Genomic DNA, 22,164 nt, shown 5'->3' with positions numbered 1-22,164 from the left:
AGAGAGGTTAAATAACTTGTCTAAGGTCACACGGGGGGCGCCTGGGTGGCTCAGTTGGTTAAGCGACTGCCTTTGGCTCAGGTCATGATCCTGGAGTCCCGGGATCGAGTCCCCGCATCGGGCTCCCTGCTCGGCAGGGAGTCTGCTTCTCCCTCTGACACTCCCCCCTCTCATGCTCTCTCTCTCTGTCTCTCTCTCTCAAATAAATAAATAAAATCTTAAAAAAAAAAAAACAAAAACAAATAAGGTCACACGGGAGTCAGTGACAAGCAAGACTCAAATCCAGTCTAGCAACCAGAGCCTGAGCTCTTAATCATTATGTTGTGCTGTGTCTTTACTTTCCTTCATGTATTAAAGTGTACTACATTGATTTTTTCAGGAACTTTTGAGATTAAAAACAGTTCTATTCCAAAAGGGCCCATTTTAGAATTCTTTCCAGGTGTTTATGTTTGCTTGATTTTATTTTTTATTTTAATAAATACCCTTCTTTTCCTTCAATTCTTGCTGTGTGCTCTGCCTCCTAACTTTTCATTGACTACATACAATCTCCATGCACTTAAAAAATTTAGATGACAACATTTAGTAGGACCACGGGTCAAATAAGATGTGCAAGAGATTCTTCTGGATTTTCATTGAAGTATATTGTATCATCTTTAGCAACCAGGTCTTGAGACAGTTATTTTGGCCACTAAACTATTCTTTATACAATTTATTGGTATTATTTTTCCAAAAGTCCTTTATTTGACTATATATTTAACAGCTGATGTTGTTAAATGAAGAGCCTCTTCACAAGTAAGGTGTTAATACATATTCGTTAGGCAAATGAGATTGCAGTTTTTTAAAGAATTGTCTAATATGTTATGGTTTCCAGGTTCACTTATGTAGTTCCCATTTGCTACTTCGCCGAGCTGCTGTGGCTTGTCTCCGGCAGCTTGCACAAAGAGAAGCAGCTGAAGTATGTGAATATGCCATGAGCCTAGCAAAAAATGCAGGCGACAAGGAAAACCCTGGTACTCGTAAGTTACTTTATTAGTCAATATTCTTTTTGTTTAAATACTTAACATTTCAAATGAGTATTACTCTTTAAATAACATTTTTGCTTTCAAGTATGGTCAATCTTCTTATTCTTTTAAGTTAAATACAAAACCATTATCACTTTAAAAATTCCAGTATCAGGGCGCCTGGGTGGCTCAGTCGTTAAGCGTCTGCCTTCAGCTCAGGTCATGATCCCAGGGCTCTGGGATCAAGCCCCGCATCGGGCTCCCTGCTCAGCAGGAAGCCTACTTCTTCTCCCACTCCCCCTGCTTGTGTTCCCTCTCTCACTGTGTCTCTCTCTGTCAAATAAATAAATAAAATCTTTAAAAAATAAATAAATAAAATAAAACAAAAATTCTAGTATTATTTTCTTGGTAATTTTACACTTTTACCTTTTTTAAGGTTTGGAGCTAAAAAAAAAAAAGTAAATAGCATTTAGTATCAAGGTACTTGTGCCATCCCTTCAGGATGATTGAGTTATATAATGGATAACTAACTCTAAGGATATTGCTTTGTATCACTAATAGACTTTTGGAAAGAGAAATGACCTATTTTGGGGGTACCTGAAAGCTTCCAGTCTCTGATACTAGTTGACTCTTTGTGATGTAACTTTTCCTCAAGAAGGGAAAGCTAGAGTAACCAATAAAAGAAATGTCAGTAGGTGTTTGGGTAGCAAAAGATAGATCTTTGCTTTCTTTAGTTCTTTCTGCTTTTTGGGGGGTTTTAAGTATAGCTTGAATTTCATAGCTGGCCTTTTGGTCTCTAGGGATAGGTTGCTTGGGAGCTTTTTCAGAGCTTAACTGAAATAATTTCCCCTATTGTGAGAGAAAACTTTTACTCATAGGAGCTTTCTAATGCATAGAAGTTGCTTGGGTACTAAGAAGCAAGATACTAAAATAACTTCAATTTTAGGGTAGTATAAGAGCTCTATTAACAAATATACTGTATTGCAGAATGTGAAAGAAGTTATTTATACAGTAAATACTATTGCTTTTTAGAGAGAAAACATAGCACCAAAAATAATTATAGAATTCTCCTGAGTACATACAATATTTTAAAACTTATACTCCTCAGTCACCATAATCAAAATTGAGAGACAAACTAAGAGGGGAAGTACTTGCAAAATATATTTATTAATTTATTTTATTTATTGAAGTGTGCATGTTTACATTTTAATGTTTTTAAAACTTAATGTGTTGGGGGTCCTAAGACCACCCCGAGGTTTGATGATGCACTAGAAGGACTTAGCATTATAATCATGCTTATGGCTATGATTTATTACAGCAACTGGATACAAAGCAAAATTTGCAGAGGGAAAAGGCACTTGGTGTGAATTCTGGAGCAAACCAGGTGCAGGTTTCCAAGAGCCCACGCCCCATGAAGTCACGCAGGAGCTGCTTGACTCCCCAGCAATGAGTCTTAACAACATATGAAATGTCTACCATGGAACCTTGTTAGGGGCTCGGTGCCCAAGGTTTTTATTGGGCTCTGGGTGACTAGGCATGGTCTGCCTAACATGTTCCAAAAGTCCAGACTTTAAAAGGCAAGCAGGTGTTCAGCATAAACCATACCGTTTGTACAAACGGTTTAGGCATAGTGAGCCACTTTGACCAGGAAATGGTGGGAACCCTCCTGAAACCCAGTTCACCAGGATGCTAGCTGAGAGCTAATCTGAATTTTAGGCCTTACTAAGTCATCTCAGGCCTGCTATGTTAACTCTCTTCTGCATCTATAGAAAATCATGAGAGCATAAGAAACATGTTTTATCAAAGAAGAAATGTCAACATATGAAATATTTTCAACCTCCAGTGATTAAATAATTACAAGTCAATACAATCATAAGATAGCATTTTTCTTCTATAAAACTGACCAAATTAAAAATAATGATTATAACCAGCACTGAGAGAGGTATGAATAAAAGAGAAATATCTTATAGTGCTGGTAGAAAGAAATGTAAAGTCATACAAATTTTCTGGATTTGTCAGTATTTTTTGTCAGCTTACCCTTGACCTAGTGATTCCCCTTTTAGGAATTTATCCTCAGTGATCAATCAATGTTCTCTCTCTCTGTTTTTTTTTTTTTTTAGTTTGCTAGGTAGCTATGAAAATTAATGTTGTAGAAGTATAATTCCTGATATGGGAACATAGTCACTATCAGCTGCTAAGTGAAAAATAGGCCTCTATGCCTAATTTCGCACTAATGTTCTCTTTCCTTGGAATCAAAGCTTTTGACTTTTACTACTATTTGAGCTCCTCTCACTGGCTATTTTCTGCAAACTTGCCCTTATTTTGTCTTTGGAGTGACTCAACTAAAAGAGCCACTTTCAGTTTACATCCCTTTGTTTCACTGTCTTCAAGGTTCAAAGGGCTTCAGTCTTCAGAGCCTCATAGTATTCCTTCTTAAGGTTGCTAGTTGTACAACTTCTGCTGTTTCTAAGAACAAAAAGATTTTCAGATAAAGCAAGACATTTAACTACTATTTTGTGACAATATTACTTTTTTAATTGAAGTATAACTGACATACAATGTTATATTAGTTTCAGGTGTACAACATAGTGATTCCACAATTCTGTACTTGATGCAGTGTGCACTGTGACAAGTGTAGTCACCATCTGTCATTATATGTTATTACAATACTATTGACTATATGCCCTATGCTGTACTTCTCAACCCTGTGACTTACTTATTTTTTAGCTTGAGGTTTGTGCTTCTTAAACCCCTCCACCTATTTTATCCATCTCCCCACTCAATATGACTTTTTGATTGTATGATTCTTGGAAAGGATTTTCCCAGTTTTTAAATGATCTTTTAGGACATAATCCATTTATAATTTGTGTTCTGGCTTTATAGATTTTTAAAAACCTAAACTATAAGACTGAATAAATTTCACTTTGTTCTTCCAACAAATATACAATAATTATTTTTCAGTCCATTAAATCTAAGTAGATTTTACTTAGAAATATATCTCATTCCCATACTTTCTCTTTTTTAGAAAGAAACGTATATTTATTGAGCATTCCCTGGAGATTTGTTTAAAATACCTCAAAATAATCAGTCTTAAGGATCAGAGTTTTACCTTTATTATCAGATTCTCTAAACCTAAGGATATGTGAGCTGGAGAACATAAATTCTAGTATAGCTAGCTTGTTTTGTTGTAATCGTGAATTTACATGTAAGCCTTGGTCTTTAACATAATTGTTACCTGTAGTATACAACAAAATTCTATACAAGTTCATTTGTAAAAATTGCTTTTCAGATGTCAGTCCTTTTGCACCTGGAGTCAGTTCTCGAAGTGATATCCACTGCCGGCACCAAGGTGTTAATATAACAGAAACTGGTCTTGAGGGACTTCTTTTTGGAATGCTAGACCGGGAGACAGATAGAAAATTATGTTCTGATATTCATGATACTTTGGGTCATATGCTTTCATCACTGGCTGTAGAGAAACTTTCCCACTGGCTAATGCTTTGTAAAGATGTCCTGGCAGCTTCTAGTGGTATGTATTTAATATATAAAGTATGTTCTTAAAATAATGACTGTTTTACCTCTGGTATATATCTGTATATGTAAACAAAAAAAGATATATATATATATATATATGTATATGAGCTTACATTTAAAAATGCTAATAAATTTTAATCTATAAATCCCTGTATAAATGTTGAAGGCTAAATTATATTACAAACTAATGAGCTTTCTTTGATTTGGGGGAAATAACTAAATTCACACTAAATTTTCGTATATAAAAATCCCAGGTTACTCTGTATTCAACATAGTATGTAAAACTAGTGAAATATGTAAAAACACTTTTATGTTATCCTTTCTTTGCTTTCTGATTGACTTAAAAAAAACTTGCCAATTCTACTGTTTTCAAAGGAGTGAGAATTTAGTCCTTTTTTATTAGAAATCTTGTAACATTAATGCAAGTTCTAAAGCATCATTTTTGCTGTATGTGAGCTTGTCATAATATGCTTCATTTTTGTTATAGATATGAGCACTGCAACTCCCTTAAGTAGTGGAAAAGATGAGGAATCTGAGAAGAAAGATGAGATGGATGATGATACCATGTTCACCACACTAGGTGAAGAAGATAAATCAAAGCCCTTCGTGGCACCTCGCTGGGCCACTCGGGTGTTCGCTGCAGATTGCCTGTGCCGAATCATCAATTTGTGTGAGAATGCGGACCAGGCCCACTTCGATCTTGCCATGGCACGTTCTGCTAAGCTACGAAACCCTACAAGTAAATTTAAAATCAATACTTCTTTTCCCCGGAGTATTTTTGTAGGTTTCAAATACAGGTTTGCTGCTATGTAACATGCTTTAGACTCTGCCTTTCATTTCTTATAAGCTCCTTTTACCTTGTTTTCTGTCCCCTAAGCATACTACCTGTCTTCTGACCTATATTTAGAAGATAAGTTGAAGACAATTGTCCAAAGGTATATGTCTATGATAAGGTAGATGTATCTTAATCATGTGCCCTAAAGATAACGATGGCAGTAACTTACATATCCTTTGTACTGTGTCCTAGTTTAGCAGTTAAGCGTAAAAGAGATGGCAAAACTTTAAGGTGCGTAAGTAAAGGGAGTTTTGCTGTCCCAGCCATGGAGAATGTCAGAACTCATGAATGCCAACTCAAACTTTCAGATTTCAGAAATGCTACTAGGTATTTTTGAAAAGGTGAAAACTGTTACTGAAACTCAACACTGTTTTTTATCTTTTGTAAGCTTTTTATATCCCATCATTCCCTGGATCAGATATTACAGGGAGTTCATAAAGAGATCATCAGGTGCAATATCCTCATTTTACAGATGAGGAGACCCAGAGCTGAGAATGATGGAAGAATAATAGACTCTCTGTCTTTTACTTTGTTGTCTCTTTGTCACCCTCTCATTTTTTTTTTTTTACACATGTAAAAACAAATTGTGTGTACTAATAGTATTGAAGTCTATACATTAAAACTCCATTTAGTTTACTTGATTACTAAATGCCTTTCAGTTTACTAAAACTCAAAAATGGATTAAAAAACAAACCAAAAGTAAAACTGGTACTCCACGTATAAAATGTGAATCTGAATGTACGGTTATCAGCAAAGCACAGTATATCATGAACACAGTGTCCTTATTCATGCCATTATTTATCAAATATTTACCAAACCCTATTCTTTGCTACATGAAGAAGAAAAAAACATAGCCCATATCCTTGAAGATTTTCTAGTCTAGAAGACTTATCTCTCAAACAATTATATGTCCCAATAGTGGTATGACGGAGTGTTTTGGGGACATAAAAAAGTAGTATGCATTTTCTGAAGAGCCAGGGAAGATCTCACAGAAAAGGTGATTTTGAAACTGGATTTTAAAGGCAGAGAAAAGATTTTCCAGGTAGAAGAAGCTGGTTGTATTAGTTTTCTATTGCTGCTGTAACAAATGACCACAAATTCAGTGGCTTAAAACAACACACATTGTTTATCTTACTGTTCTTATAGGTCAGAAAGTCCAACATGAGTCTCACTGGGCTAAAATCAAGGTATCAGCAGGGCTGCATTCCTTTCTGGAGGCTTTCCAGGAGTCTTTTCTTCTCGGCTTCTATAGGCTGTCTGCATTGCTTGGTGGTGGCCCCCTCTCTCTATCTCTTGGAGATGGCCCCCTCAAAGCCAACACCAACTCTCTCCGTGATCCTTCTTTACCTGTCACATGGCTGTGACCATAGTCAGGAGCGGTGCTCTACTTTTAAGGCTCATGTGATTAGATTGGGCCACCTGTTAAATTTGGGATAATCTCCATTTCAGAGCCCATAACCTTAATCACATCTACAAACCCCCTTTTGCTATGTAAGTTAACATATTCACAGGTTGTAGGGATTAAGTTATAGACATATTGGAGCACCACTATTCTGCTTACCACACTGGTTTATTGCAAGCAAAGAAAGTAAGATAATTTGTTTGCTTTAGATTTTATTTATTTATTTTAAAGAGAAAGCGTGCACGCACATGCATGCAAGCGTGAATGGGGTGAGGGGGAGGATGAGAGGGAGAGAGAATCTTAGGTAGATTCTGTGGTGAGCGAGGAGCCTGCCACGGGGCTCGATCTCATGACCCTGAGATCATAACCTGAGCTGAAATCAAAAGTCAGACGCTTAACCAACTGAGCTACCCAGGCACCCCAAAAGTAAAGAGAATTTCAAAGGCATGGAAGTGTAAGTGTGATATGACATTTAGGGAATAGTGAAGATCCTTAGGTTGGCTTTCCTTTCTTTGTATTTAATGCTTTTTCTCTCTTTGTTTGTATCTTGTCTTTTGCCTGCATTCTCAGAGATCCTCACAAATTTTCCCTTTATACCATTGATAATGTTTTACTGTTTTCTGCCCCCATAGTGGGTCTTAAGTCTTATTTTGTTTTTAGTTTTCCCTTAATTTTTTGTCTTTTTTCTGCCTTCATTATATCATATCCTTTTGACTCTTTATGATTTTCTGTTCTTATTCGGTAGCAGCCATGATTTTTTGCCTTCTATTGAGATGCCAAGTGATTTTCTATATTTTATTCGGATTTATATAGAAAATTGTTTTTGAGATTAGCTCTTTCTGAATCTTCAGAATCTTTATTTTGCCTGCATGTGTTTTCTTCATAGGCTTATTTGTTTATATATCCTTGAAAGAGGGGAGAGCGCTCTCCCTACTTGAAATTTGCTCACAGTGTGTGTGTGGGTGGATTGCCCATATTCTTGGTCTTTGTTTACTGGTACTTCACATTGGTAGCTGGATGGTAAGCTGATATAACAGCTTTCCAACCTAGATTCCAGTATCTGACATGCTTTGTTCTGCTGGACTGAAACAGGATCCTTTCTAGTTCCCATTGCCTGCTATTCTGAACAATCATGTCAGCATGTATTTTTCAAAGTTATAGACCAAATAAATGTGCTATCCAGGCTCTTCCTTTATCATCCTTATCCCCCTTTGTATCCACTGAGCTTTAGTTGTATGGAACTACTGCTCCCGGAATATAATAAACCTCGAACAGCCCCCTACTTCCCTCCCCATTTTAGAGTTCCTGCTTCTTGCCCCTTCCCATTCCCCTGCTCTGGGAGTTTATCTCCTTGGATTTGGAAAAAAGATATCTTGACTTAAGAAAAGTTGGAAGTAGAGATTTGTGTAGAGAAGTGACAGTACTTTCGGGAATAATTGCCTAGTTTTTGGTTGGTAGATTGCTATCATTCTAGACCTTTTTAATTAGGTAACAGAGAGTACTGGAGGAGTAATGGATCTTTTTATTTACTTTTCGGTTGGCATAATATGAATAGGCTCATTTTAATCCAGTTCCATCTGCCTTGGAAATTTCCTCCCAACTTCTGGCAGTAGTTCATTATACCTGATTTTTATTGATGGTGTGTTTTTGCCTCCCTTAGATGAGGAAGTATTGGGGGCTTCTAGTCAATTTTTTTTTTTCTCTCTCTCTCCTTTGTTCCTCTTCCCCAAGCCAGTAAATGTTCTTTTTTAAATTTAAGATTCTAAAATTGGAATTTTAGGTAGGCACATGAAAAAAATTAGACCGTACTTGTCTTATAACCTTCACAATAGCAATAACCACAAAAACCTGTTTAAATAGGAGCTGTTTGGGAATCCAGCTGAGCCACAGATTGCCACTGCTTCAAAAAGACTTTGGGAGTCTTGCAGCCTCCTGAAGAATTTTAGAGTACTTGAGCTTGATAAAGTCTTTAGATAACTTCAGTTGCTAGTTCTTTAAGTTCACCAATCTTTTCTTCTTCAGTATCTAATCACTAATAATCTTATCCAGTATATTTGTCATTTTTTATTTTTTCATTTCTACAAGACTCATTGTGGTTCCCTTCTCTCTTCAATACTTCTCTCTTCAATATGCTCAGGTTTTTGTTTTCTTTCTTGAATATAGACAACATATTTATGATAACTATTTTAGGCTCCCTGTCTGCTAATTTCATCACCTTTTTCATTTCTGGATCTGTTTCTATTCACTGGGGGTTTTTTTTCCCTTGTTGCAAGATATATTTTCTTACTTCTTTGCATCCCTGGTAATTTTTTATTACATGCCAGATTTGCAGATTTTATAGTAGTAGGGCTGGATTTTGTTGTATTCCTTTAAATATGTTGGACTTTGTTCTGGGATGTAGTTAAATTACTTGGTATCTTTTGAATCCTTTTGAGACTTGCTTTTAAGCTTAAGATCTGGGGTAGCCTTTACTCTAAAAGGAAAAAGACTTCCCTTTTCTACATCTTGTCATTATAAAAGTCTTTTCCAGAGTAGAGGTTGGAAAACTACTTCCTACAGTCCAAATCCAGACCATAGCCTGTTTTTTTTAAATAAAGTTTTATTGGAACACAGCATACCCATTTATATCCACGTGATCTATGACTATTTTCATTCTACAACAGCAGAGTTGAGTAGTTGTGATAGAAATTATATAGCCAGCAAAACCAAAAGTATCTAGTTCTTTACAGGAAAAATCTGCCAATCCTATTCTAAAAGAATTACAAACTCCTTTGGGGAAAGTTATTATAGTTATTTTGCTCCAAATGCTATTGTACATCCAATAATGTCATCTATATTACCATATTGGGTAAAGGTTTACCAGTATTCTTGAGAAATTATGATACACGAGCTTTCTTGAAAGTGTATCTTTGTTATTTTTAGACATAGTGAAATATGTGGAACATAAGTGGTTTTTTTTAAGATTTTATTTATTTATTTGACAGAGAGGGAGAGAGCACAAGCAGGGGGAGCGGCAGGCAGAAGGAGAAGGAGAAGCAGACTCCCCACTGAGCAGGGAGCCTGATGCAGGGCTTGATCCCAGGACCCTGGGATCATGACCTGAGCTGAAGGCACACACTTAACTTACTGAGCCATCCAGGTGCCCCAAACATAAGTGCTTTTTTAAAGAGGTTTATTTCATTTCATATTTTTGTGTTGTAATATCTATTTTTAGAGTTTTCCTTTTTGCCTTCTTTTTTTATTTTTAGATGACCTGTTGGTACTTCATCTCTCTGACCTGATTCGCATGGCATTCATGGCTGCAACAGATCATAGTAATCAGCTGCGGATGGCTGGGCTCCAAGCACTTGAAGACATTATCAAGAAGTTTGCATCTGTGCCTGAGCCAGAATTTCCAGGCCATGTGATTCTGGAGCAGTATCAAGCTAATGTGAGATACTCTGTTTATCTAAAACTTAAAATGGATCCTTTGCATGATCATTAAAGAGTGAAGATTCCCTGGAGAAATGTATTTGGTTCTTCAACTGCATATCTTTATTCCCATCATCTGTTACATAGTTGAATCCCACAGTTGAAGAAACAATAGTATAAAACTTGTCACTATTTTTAAGTTCTGATAGTGTATTGGTGATAAAACTAGAATAGAATTGCAGCCTAGCTTTTCAGTCTTGTGTTTAGACGTTTAGCCATGCCATTTAAAAGATAAGACATTCAAAGAGTGTTGTGGATTTGCTGACATTACTTTTATATGTCAAGACTTGATAAGCATTTTTAAAAATAAAAAGGGCAACTTTGTATGCTGAAGGGTAACTTAATAACAGCAGTTAAAAATATGACTGAAAGAATTACATACCTTCAAAAAATATTTTATTGTATTCTAAACAGAGATACTTGTTTCCTCAGATTTATAACTTTATTTGCGTTCTTGAACTGAGGCACAATAGATTTAATCCTGGTTATGATGGGTTATGTAAAGACAAAGAAACTTAAGTTATCAAGGAAGAAAGACACATTTTTTTTTTTTTTACTGTAATTATACCAGAACCTTAGCTTTGGATACACAACACCTCATCTAACATGAGAGGCTATGGACTCTGAGAAACAAACTGAGGGTTCTAGAGGGGACGGGGGTGGGGGGATGGGTTAGCCTGGTGATGGGTATTAAGGAGGGCACGTACTGAATGGAGCACTGGGTGTTATACGAAACAATGAATCATGGAACACTACATCAAAAACTAATGATGTACAGTGATTAACATAACATAAATAAATACATACATACATAAATAAATAAAAGCTATACCCAAACATACACAAAATTAAAAAGGGTGAATAATGTATGCTCCATTGTTTTTCCATCATAAGTACAGGTGAGGAAGTTATGGCTTCTAGCCCAACTGGCTATAGAAAACCCGTATACAATTATTTACTCCCAAATACCCAACCTATAAGAATGAAGGTTTGTTGTTTTGTTTTGTTTTGACTTTTTACTTAGGAATAATTCTAAACTTACAGAAAAATGGGAAGAATAATTATTTAAATCATGTACCTTTACCCTTTAATACTTCAGTCTGTGTTTCCAAAGGACAAGAACACTGACTTACATAACCACAGAACAGTTATCAACTGTAGGAAATTCAGTGTTGATATATTACTTCTATTATAGAATATATATATATGGATATAGTCAGTCATATTCCGGTTTTATCAGTCAACCCGGTAATCTCTTTCTCCTTCGGTACAGGACCCAGCCCAGCTCTGTGATTAGTTGATGACTGTACTGCCAACACTGCAATTAGTTGCCATGTGTTTTCAGTCACGGAGAGGGACTCTTGATCCATTTCGAAACTACTGTTGATATATTTCAGTGACTTACTCTCTTGTGTAAGGGAAGATGTCTCAGATTAGGAGTTGACTCTAATTCCTTATTCAGTTTATACACATTAAATCTAATATACTTAAGAATCTATGACTGGATTGGCTTATTAAAACTAAAGCTCATATTCCTTCACTTACTACTATGACAGTGGTACATAAATGAATATTTCTTTTTTTTTTTTTTAAGATTTTATTTATTTATTTGACAGAGAGAGAGAGACCGCAAGAGAGGGAACACAAGCAGGGGAGTGGGAGAGGGAGAAGCAGGCTTCCTGCGGAGCAGGGAGCCCAATGCGGGGCTCGATCCCAGGACCCCGGGATCATGACCTGAGCCGAAGGCAGACGCTTAACGACTGAGCCACCCAGGCGCCCCATAAATGAATATTTCTTAAGCACCCTTTTTTAAAAAAATTTTTTTAAAGATTTTATTTATTTTTTGACAGAGAGAGAGCACAAGCAGGAGGGTGGCAGGCAGGGGGAGAGGGAGAAGCAGGCTCCCCGCCGAGCAGGGAGTCTGATGTCAGGCTCCATCCCAGGGCCCTGAGATCATGACCTGAGCCTAAGGCAGATGCTTAACTGACTGAGCCACCCAGGAGCCCTGAGCATCCTTCTTTTAAAGTATCTTTTTTTTGAGGTGAAATGGTCTCTGAGGTCTTTCAGTGACTATGTGAATTTTTAGTACTACTCAGTTATTAAAGGAATTGATCCAGTTATATGAGATTCACCCATGAGGTAAATACTGTTAGGATACATTCAGGAAAATATAGACATAATAAAAAAAGAACAGAAGTTTTCTGTTATGTCTAGGAACATGTGACTTTGTCAGAAAATCCTGTTTCCTATTAAAAACAAAGGAAAAAGAAACAAGATTAATTGCCTGTTTTGGTATAGCATTTGTATAGATTCAATAATGATTATAACCTCCTGGAAAGCAAAAGAAAAATGGTAGGTTTGAGTTTATTGTAACTGAAAAGAGAGATAAGGGAGATGTGATAAAAAAGAAAATAACAAAGATGTGTTTTGTGTGTTTTCATCTCCAAAGACACAAGAGGTTTTGTATTTACTACTTATCTTTAACAGTAAAATGCTCATATTCATTTTCTTAGGTGGGAGCTGCTCTAAGACCAGCCTTTTCACAAGATACCCCATCAGACATAATAGCAAAAGCCTGCCAGGTAAGAAGAAAAATAGGGTTTTCTATAGTTACCTTCTTTAAATTAATAGATACCTTAGAATTTCACTTCCAAGAAAGGAGAAAAATCAAATATTTTTATCTTGGAAATACAACAGTGACAGTTTCTTCTTTTATTCTGTATCAAATGATGAAGTAGTAACTGTTAATTGCATCCCTTTTTTTGTCATAGCTGAGGAAATGACTTTGGGATACATAGGTCTTTTATCATCCAATAGTGAACAAAGGTATAAAAATCAGAGGGACTAAAAGTAAAAGTAAGATTACAAAATAATTAAAGAATGCATATTAATGATAATTAGGTAATAAAAGATTTTTTTTTTATCAGTTTGTGAAAATTCTGTAAGTTTCTGGAGAATTTCACAATATGGAAATTTCATTACAAAATTAATCCCAGGAGATTATTCTCACATTATTATATTTGAAAAAAGTCACAGAAGCACTTACAGTCCTACGCTTTTGATAAGTCCCTTTTTTTTAATGCCTCATTCTGAAAATGGATTCATGCATTAAGCTCTCATCTTTGAGGAAATTGGATTCTTGATCTGCTTTCCTAAGGACAGAAGAGAAGCAACTCTCTCCTTTCGCATTTTCTGGAGTACAGGGCTGTGGTCCATCATTATTGCTTAGAATCCATAATCAAGCTACATGTGGCCTCTAGACAAAGAATGTTCTGCTATTTACAATAAGTGTAAAGTTCTTACTTTGTTTTCTCAGGCTGAATGAGTTTGCCTCTTCCTCCCATTGTTAAGTTTGTTGTTTTTTTTTTTTTTTAGAGAGGGAGAGGTGGGGTAGGGGCATAGGGAGAGGGGGAGAGAGAATATTGAGCAGGTTCCACGCCCAGTGAGGAGCCTGACACAAGGCTCAGTCTCACAACCCTGAGATCATGAGGTGAGCCAAAATCAAGAGTCAGACATTTAACCGACTGAGCCACCCAGGCACCCCCCCCCCATTGTTAAGATTTATTTCTCTGTAGTCTGCTGTCTTAATGATGACCTTCAGAGAAATGAACTCCTCTCACAAACAGCAGACCAGAGAGAAAAGAGGGAGCCTTGTTAAAGAGAGAGATCTGTGGATCGTAATACAAATGTCAGTTAGAGCAGGCCGTTTGGTATGAGATGCCGACACACAAACAATCAGAAACCATAATTCTGTGTAAATAAATGTATCATGATGATGTTTCAGAGCATAGTATTTAAGCAGACAAAGCCTACAAAGCTCCTGTTCATAGAAAAGCAAAGCCTATTCAGATTTCATCTTGTGGATGAGTAGTATGAAAATCTCCTGTTAACTGAATTTGCCTTCAACTTCTTATACCTTATGTGGCTGTAAGCTGCTTTTCCTGTACGAAGTTTCTTTTCTTTTCTACTTACACAGGCTTACGTTCTTGACCTCCTGTCCTGTTTCTGGGAGGAAACCTAGGGGGTTTTTTTTGTTTTTTTTTTTTAAAGATTTTATTTATTTATTTGACAGAGAGACACAGCGAGAGAGGGAACACAAGCAAGGGGAGTGGGAGAGGGAGAAGCAGGCTCCTCGCAGAGCAGGGAGCCCGATGTGGGACTCGATCCCAGGACCCTGGGATCATGACCTGAGCCGAAGGCAATTGCTTAACCAACTGAGCCACCCAGGCGCCCGGAAACCTAGTTTTGAAACAGATGGACAATGGGTTGCAAGTTCCTTTTTCTTAAAGGAATGTAAGGAGTTGGTTTTGGACAGATCATGAAACATGGCATCCATTTACTAGAACAGATGTCATGTTAAACCTGAAACTGAATCAGGGTAATTTTTAGGTATTATAGGGAGACTCTCAAATGTAACACAACTGGAGACAGTAATCAGTGGTTTAATAAAAAAAAAAAAAAAATCCTTTAAATCAGCATAGGAATCATAAACATATATTTTAAATATCTTATTTCAGATTAAAATGGATAAATGTAGGTTCATGTACCACTCTTGATATAAGGCCAGGCTCTTTTCTCTGAATATGATTTTGCTGATTCAGTGCTACTTTATCTTTTTTCATAAGCCAAACCTATAATGCAGAACCTGCAGTTTCTACTTTCATACTCTCTGTTTTTTTTTTTTTTAAGATTTTATTTTCAAGTAATCTCCACACCCATACTGGGGCTTGAACTCACTAGTTGCATGCTCTACTGAGTTGCATGCTCTACTGACTGAGCCACCAGGCACCCCGAGTTTCAGGTTCTTTAAAGTGAGGACTTGTGATTATGGAGGCAAGCTAGCACCACCAGGCCACCCCTTCCTCGTCAACATTCTTCCTTTGACTCCAGTGTCCCTGCACTTGCTTGGTTTTCCTTTTGCTCTTCTGGCATTTTCTTTTCAATTTCTTTCATTGTTTACTCTTATTCTGCTTGTCCCTTAAGTGTAACTATCTTCCCTGTGTTCTGTCCTTACACCTTTTTTTTTTATACATCAGTCCTTGAACAAATTTACTGATAACATTGCTTTAGTTATTACCTGTTTGTGGAGAGTTCCCAGATCTCCCTAGTTATTGTTTTTTAAAATTTTAATTCCAGTATAGTTATACTAGTTTTGGGTGTACAGTATAGCAATTCAGCAGTTCTATGCATTACTCAGTGTTCATCACTATAAGTGTGCTCTTCTCCCCTTCACCTAGTTCCCCCATCCCCCCACCCCCTCCCCTCTGGTAACCACCAGTTCTCTATAGTTAAGAGTCTGTTTCTTGATTTGTCTCTTTCTTAACCCTTTGTTCATTTGTTTTGTTTCTTAAATTCTACATATAAGTGAAATCATATGGTATTAGTCTTAGTCTCTGACTGGCTTATTTCACTTAGCATTATACTCCGTAGCTTTATCCATGTTGTTGCAAATGACAAGATTTCATTCCTTTTTATGGCTGAGTAATATTCCATTGTATGTGTATATATGTATGTATGTGTGTATATACATGTGTATATATACTACATTCTCTTTACCCATTTATCTGTTGATGGACACTTAGGTTGCTTCTGTAATTTGGCTATTGTAAAAAAAAAAAAAAAAAGTAAAAAATAGAACTACCCTATGATCTAGTAATCACACCACTAGGTATTTACCCAAAGAATACAGAAATACTAATTCAGAGGAATGCATGCACACCTGTTTATTGCAGCATTATTTACAACAGCCATCTTTGATTCCTCACACTTTTTGCAAGTCTCTGGCCCCTCCCCTAAAAATATTTAATTGGTTTCCAAATCCTGTGATTTCTGTCTCCAAGGCTCTCTCAGGTGACACTCCCTTTTCATTCCATTCCCAGCTTGATCTATATCATCTCTGTCCCATAATATTGTAATAGTCATTTAACTGAACACATTGCTTACCATTTAAATACGTTCTTTCCTGGTATAAATACTGGAACAATCTTCCTAAAGCACAATTCTTTTTTTTTTTAAGATTTTATTGATTGATTGATTGATTGATTGAGGGGAGTTGGAGGGGCAAGGGGAGAAGGAGAGAGAGACTTGCAAGCAGACTCCATGCTGAGCTCGGAGCCTGACATGGGGCTCGATCCCACAACCCCAAGATCATGACCCAAGCCGAAATCAAGAGTCGGATGCTTAACCAACTGAGCCACCCAGGCACCCCAAGCACAATTTCAGTTGTAATCTCCCTGCTCAAAAGCCTTGGAAACTGATTGCCCATAGAACAAAGTCTGAATTCAGTTTGCATGGAATTTAAATTGTAACATAATCTGATCCCAGTTAATTTTGCTAATCTCATCTCTTTTCCCATGTAACTCCTCTGTATTTACACACACAGACCTTCCTGATACCTAAACATTCCCATTTCTTCTGCTAAAAGTAATCTCTCCCTTCTCTGTTTTTAAGTGTAGTATTGCAGTCCTAAAATGTTCATTCAATCTGTGTTTTCTTTCTTGAGGACAGGGACTAGATTTTTCCCCTTTATTTATTTATTTTTAAATCTCTTCCATAGCACCCAGAATAACCCTTTGCCTGTAGTAAGCAGAAATGTTGAAGAATTATTCACAACTGAAGTAATTCAGGCAGAAATTTTTTTCCGTTAAAATTTTTGTCACATTGGACAATGGAAATACGATAAGTAAATACTGTTAGTTTTCCACATAAGAGTTTAATAACTTCCATCCTTGTTGCTGATTTGTTATTCAAAAATAATGTTGAAGCACAGCATTCAGGGGTTTTTTTGTTTCATTTTCTTCATTGGTATTTTGTGTTTCTTCCCCCAAGGAAAAAAAAATCATATTTACTTCCTACTCTCGTATGTTAATATTAATTTTTTTATAGAAAATTAAAAATGTTTTTCTTTGGCTAGGTGTGTAGTACATGGATTGGAAGTGGAGTTGTCAGTGATCTCAATGACCTCCGTCGAGTGCACAATCTGCTTGTCTCTTCTCTGGACAAAGTGCAGGCTGGAAAAGGATCTTCTAGCCAGCTGTACCGAGAGAGTGCCACAACTATGGAAAAACTGGCTGTTCTCAAAGCGTGGGCAGAGGTAACCACAGCCTTTGTTTTTGAACCATTTCTCCATCCACGAGAAAATGTTCCCCTAGTCCTGTAGGTAAAAACAATTTTATTTGATTTTTGTTGTTTTTTAAACTGACCTTTGGTATACAGTGCTTTTTGGAAATCTGTTATTTGCTCTTTCTCACTGAAATATGTATATATTTATGTCTCAAAAGAGCTCTTATAAACCTTTGAAAGTTATGTTTTTTGTTTTTTTAAAGATTTTATTGATTTATTTGACAGAGAGAGAGACAGCAAGAAAGGGAACACAAGCAGGGGGAGTGGGAGAGGGAGAAGCAGGCCTCCCGCGGAGCAGGGAGCCGGATGCAGGGCTCCATCCCAGGACCCTGGGATCATGACCTGAGCCGAAGGCAGATGCTTAACGACTGAGCCACCCAGGCGCCCCAAAAGTTATGTTTTTTAATCAGTTTTTTCAAAATTTCTATATTGAGAAAGGGCTCCCCTAACTAATTATGTGGAAATTAGGCAGCACAGAGTCTGATGATCGTAACATGGGTTGCCAGTCAGCTAGTTCTTTGCTGACTTGCATTAATATGCTTGATTCACCTACCAGGAAGGCTGGCATAGTTTAGTATAAAAAGCATTAAATATTAAATCAGAGGCCCTAGAACAGGTTCTCTCTGTCTGTAATTTACTGTCTTTGTGACTTTGGTCAAGTGATTTGATCTCTCAGAGCCTCAGTTTTGTTTTTTGTTTTGTTTTTTCATTACAATGTGGAAAAATATCTTCTTGTAAGGCAATGTATATCAAAGGACAATTGTGATTGGCACTGAATGGAAGATAGATTATTGCTTTTAAAAAATTAGATCAGAACGTCACATAGGGGCGCCTGGGTGGCTCAGTCGTTAAACGTCTGCCTTCGGCTCAGGTCATGATCCCAGGGTCCTGGGATCGAGTCCCGCATCGGGTTCCCTGCACCGCGGGGAAGCCTGCTTCTCCCTCTCCCCCTCCCCCTGCTTGTGTTCCCTCTCTCGCTATGTCTCTCTCTGTCAAATAAATAAATAAAAAATCTTAAAAAAAAAAAAAAAAGAACCTCACATAACTAAATTAATAATGCACGTTTTTATTGACACCTTTTTCTAATTTAAAGTTTTGCAGCTCATGCCTCAGCCCTGAATGCTGTCTAGTAATTCTTTTCCCTGCTGATCTTCTTTACCTTTGTCATGCTCTTCAAATGCCCAGCATTTTCTAGATTTCTCTCCTGAAGACCTATCTTTGCTTATACTTTTTCACTCAGAAAGCTGAGGATATCCATTTTCCATCTCCTCAGAGTGTTACCTTGAAATCTTTAGACTTTCATGAGTTGGGAACTGTCCTTTCACCTGTTAGTTAATGTTAGTTAAGCATGAGTGTGAAGGGGAGACTTTCCAGCTCAGTGCTGTCAGTCATGCCCACTTCTGTATCTTCAGCCTCTCCCTCTATGTGCTCACTCTTCTTGCCTGCCTTCCTTCCCACCTAAGTGTATCCTTCTCCTCACTGCTTTCACTCTCTCCTCTTCAGTCTCAGTTCACTGAGGGAGTTTCAGTATCTTCACTTCCTCAACTCTTGGTCACCTGCTTCTCAGTCCCCCACAATCTGGGGTCATTCTCACTGTGGCAGGCTGGCTGGGTCTGAGGACCCAGAGGGGGTTGTGCAGGACCAATCAACAGGATCCTTGGCTTCGAGCAGGATCAAAATCAAATGCACACCAAGAGGAAATGAGAGCAGGGTTTTATTGAAGCTTTAGAGACAGCAGATACAGACAGCATCTGGGAGACTTGGAAAGGAAAGGAAAGTGAGTCTCGTCTTTGTTTGGGGCGTGGAGTTTTTATTGAGGATGGTGGTCTAGGGTACATGCCCTCTCACACATCCAGGAACTGGTCAAGACAAGGAGTGCTCAGGTGTCCTGCCTAAGTCCCTTATGCCCTGGAGCTCTAGGGGTCTTGGTGTCAAGGTGTCTGGAGTCAGTGGTCGAGGAAAACGTACATAACGACCTCACCTGGTCATTCTTTAGATGTTGTCTGTTGTGCTGAAAGACTCCAAAGAAATCATTAAGTCCTTGACTTTACAAGGAGGACATACAGCATGGGTAAGGTGGGTGCAGATCCCAGCAAGCAGGAAAAGGAGCAAAAAAAAGCAGCTTTTCATGAGGTCCCTTCAGTTTCCCTGTGTCCTCACCACTCCATTGGAATCACTCTCACTAAAGTTACAAATCAGGGAGTTATCTGTTATCACTGTGCACTCGTCAATTTCCGTGTTACTTGGCCTCTCTGCAGCATTTGATATTGTCTCCTCTAGAAGCCCTTTGTTTTCCTTGACTTTTGTGACACTCCTCTTGCTTCTCCTGTTTCCTTTTCGTTGTTCATTCTCAACATCACTTGCTGGCCTCTCTTTGCCTGCCCGCTCTTTAAATGTATTTTTCTTGTCCCTTTCCTCCCTCTTCGTACTTTATGGGCAGCTTCATCCATACCCGTGACCTGTAGCTTTAACTTGCATATTAAAGATTGTAATTCTGGGGCTCCTGGGTGGCTCAGTTGGTTAAGCGACTGCCTTCGGCTCAGGTCATGATCCTGGAGTCCCTGGGTAGAGTCCCTCATCGGGCTCCCTGATCGGCAGGGAGTCTGCTTCTCCCTCTGACCCTCCCCCCTCTCATGTGCTTTCTCTCTCTCATTCTCTCTCTCTCAAATAAACAAAATCTTAAAAAAAAAAAAAAATTGTAATTCTGCTTTTCCACCCAGACCTCCTAAATTCCAATCCCATATTTCTAGCTGTTTATTAGACATCTCCCCTTGGATGACCCGTAAGTACTGTATACCCAACATGTCTAAAAAAAAATACTGTGTTTTCTCTTTCTTCTTTTTTCCTCTTTATGTCAACTACTGGTCCTACCTCCTATCTTCAGGCCAGAACCTAGGTATCAGTATTAACTGATTCTTCTTCAATCCCCTTCATCTTATATCTAGTAGGTAACTAATTCCTGTGTATTTGACTTTGTTAATGCTATCTTTGAAAATAATGTCATATTGTTCTGATAATAAAAATGCCTATATTCACTACACATATTCAGAATATAGAGAAAAGGTATTATTGGAAAAAATCTGTAATCTTATCCTCTCTGTAATCATATTATCTTATCATCCAGAGATAACTATTTTTAATATTTTGGTGTATATCACTATGCATATATGCACATACAAATCTATTTATATGCCTTAAAATGTGTGTATCTATCTATATCTTTTTTTAAAATAAAAATGGAATTTTATTCAACATAGCAACTATTTTTTTTAATTTAGCAATAGAGGGGCGCCTGGGTGGCTCAAGCATCTGCCTTTGGCTCAGGTCATGATCCCAGGGTCCTGGGATCGAGCCCCACATCGAGCTCCTGGCTCAGCGGGGAGCCTGCTTCTTCTCCCTCTCCCTCTTCCTCTCCCCCTGCTCATGCTTTCTCTCTGTATCTCTGTGTCTCAAATGAATAAATAAATCTTAAAAAAAAAAATTTAGCAATAGATTATATATACCTTTTCCATATCTATAAATAAATACTTCCTCTCTTCTACCCCTGCCTTTAGTTTGAGTCCTCATCATCTGTTACCTGGTCTATACAGTTGCATCCTACTTTTTTCCTACTGTTAGTCTCCCCCGCCTCCACCTCCAGCTGTTACTGTTCAGATTGTCAGAATAATCATTCTAAAATGCAAATTTGGGCAAAGAATATGAATTGACAATTCCCAGAGAGGAAACAAAACTACACATAAACATATGGGAGGGGGGAAGAAATATAGAAACATTTCCCAGCTAAATTAACATCATTTTTAGAATAATAGTATTAGTAAAATTTTTCTAAAGGGTGATATGTATCAAAACACTTACTAAAACCACACATTAGCTGACCAGTTTATCATAAGGAATATTAAGGATATACACAAAGACTCTGCTGATGATGTTTATTGTGATGTTTATTTTTCTCTCAGAAAAATGGAAATAACTTAAAAGTATGTCTTGATCCTAACAGATGATGGAATTAAGTGAATCGAAAATTGGGTTAAAAGTTATTCACAGGGATGCCTGTGGGGTGCAGTTGGTTGGACGTCTGACTTGGTTTCGGCTCAGGGCGTGATCTCAGGGTCATGAGATCAAGCCTTGTGTTGGGCTCCACACTCAGTGGGGAGTGTGCTTGGGACTCTCTCTCCTCCCTCTGCCCCTCACCACCACATGCTCTCTTTCTCTTTCTCTTTCAAATAAATAAATCTTTAAAAAAAATTTTTAATTAAAAAAATAAAAGTTATTCACACAGTATTATTTAAAAGACTATATATATACATGTTTAGAATACTAATGGTATTTTCTCATTTTCTTCATTTTACTTTACTTCTGATTTTTCTATTTTTCTTGTATAATATCTAATAAGAAAGATAAGCTAAACATTGTTTAAAAAGAAGTCTAAAAAATATATTCTCCTGTATTGCAAGTAGCAATGTAAATTATAGAACCCTTTTAGAAAGGTTTTGGCAGTGTCTATTCAGAGCCATAAAAATATTTGTAATCACTAATGCAATAATTCTGTTTCTGGGACTTTATCTTAGGGAAAAATATCCAAAATACAGGAAGGAAATGTTTACAAAAAGCTTTACTTGGAACATTATTTATAATGTGAAGAACTGTACACCTTTTGCCTTTGAAAATTATATCTTATCTTGTTAAGATTCCCAATGCTAAGTAAAGAATCAGAAGTAAATATAAAATTTCAATGTAGGGAAATTGTTAGATGTATTATGGCTCATCCCCTACAGCCATTAAGAGTAATGGTTATGAAG

At 37.3% G+C, this 22,164-nt stretch overlaps 1 protein-coding gene across 4 annotated transcripts in view; it reads left to right on the top strand.

The window, feature by feature from the left end:
* HEATR5B (HEAT repeat containing 5B) overlaps nucleotides 1-22,164 on the top strand; it is a 110,020-nt gene that overhangs the window by 57,973 nt on the left and 29,883 nt on the right. For all 4 annotated transcript variants that reach the window (XM_064572112.1, XM_045884414.3, XM_064572111.1 and 1 more), the window contains exons 22-27: nucleotides 872-1,016; nucleotides 4,291-4,530; nucleotides 5,023-5,274; nucleotides 10,021-10,202; nucleotides 12,757-12,825; nucleotides 17,157-17,336. In XM_064572112.1, coding sequence (XP_064428182.1) covers nucleotides 872-1,016; nucleotides 4,291-4,530; nucleotides 5,023-5,274; nucleotides 10,021-10,202; nucleotides 12,757-12,825; nucleotides 17,157-17,336 — 1,068 coding nt within the window. The remainder of the gene's footprint in view (nucleotides 1-871; nucleotides 1,017-4,290; nucleotides 4,531-5,022; nucleotides 5,275-10,020; nucleotides 10,203-12,756; nucleotides 12,826-17,156; nucleotides 17,337-22,164) is intronic.

This window comes from Mirounga angustirostris, unplaced genomic scaffold (genome assembly GCF_029215605.1).
Source record: "Mirounga angustirostris isolate CCGP_5_RB_7025 unplaced genomic scaffold, mMirAng1.0.hap1 SCAF_10, whole genome shotgun sequence".
Taxonomy (NCBI): Eukaryota; Metazoa; Chordata; class Mammalia; order Carnivora; family Phocidae; genus Mirounga; species Mirounga angustirostris.
The sequence above is the reverse complement of the archived record's forward strand: the minus strand, read 5'-3'. Positions and strand labels throughout refer to the sequence as shown.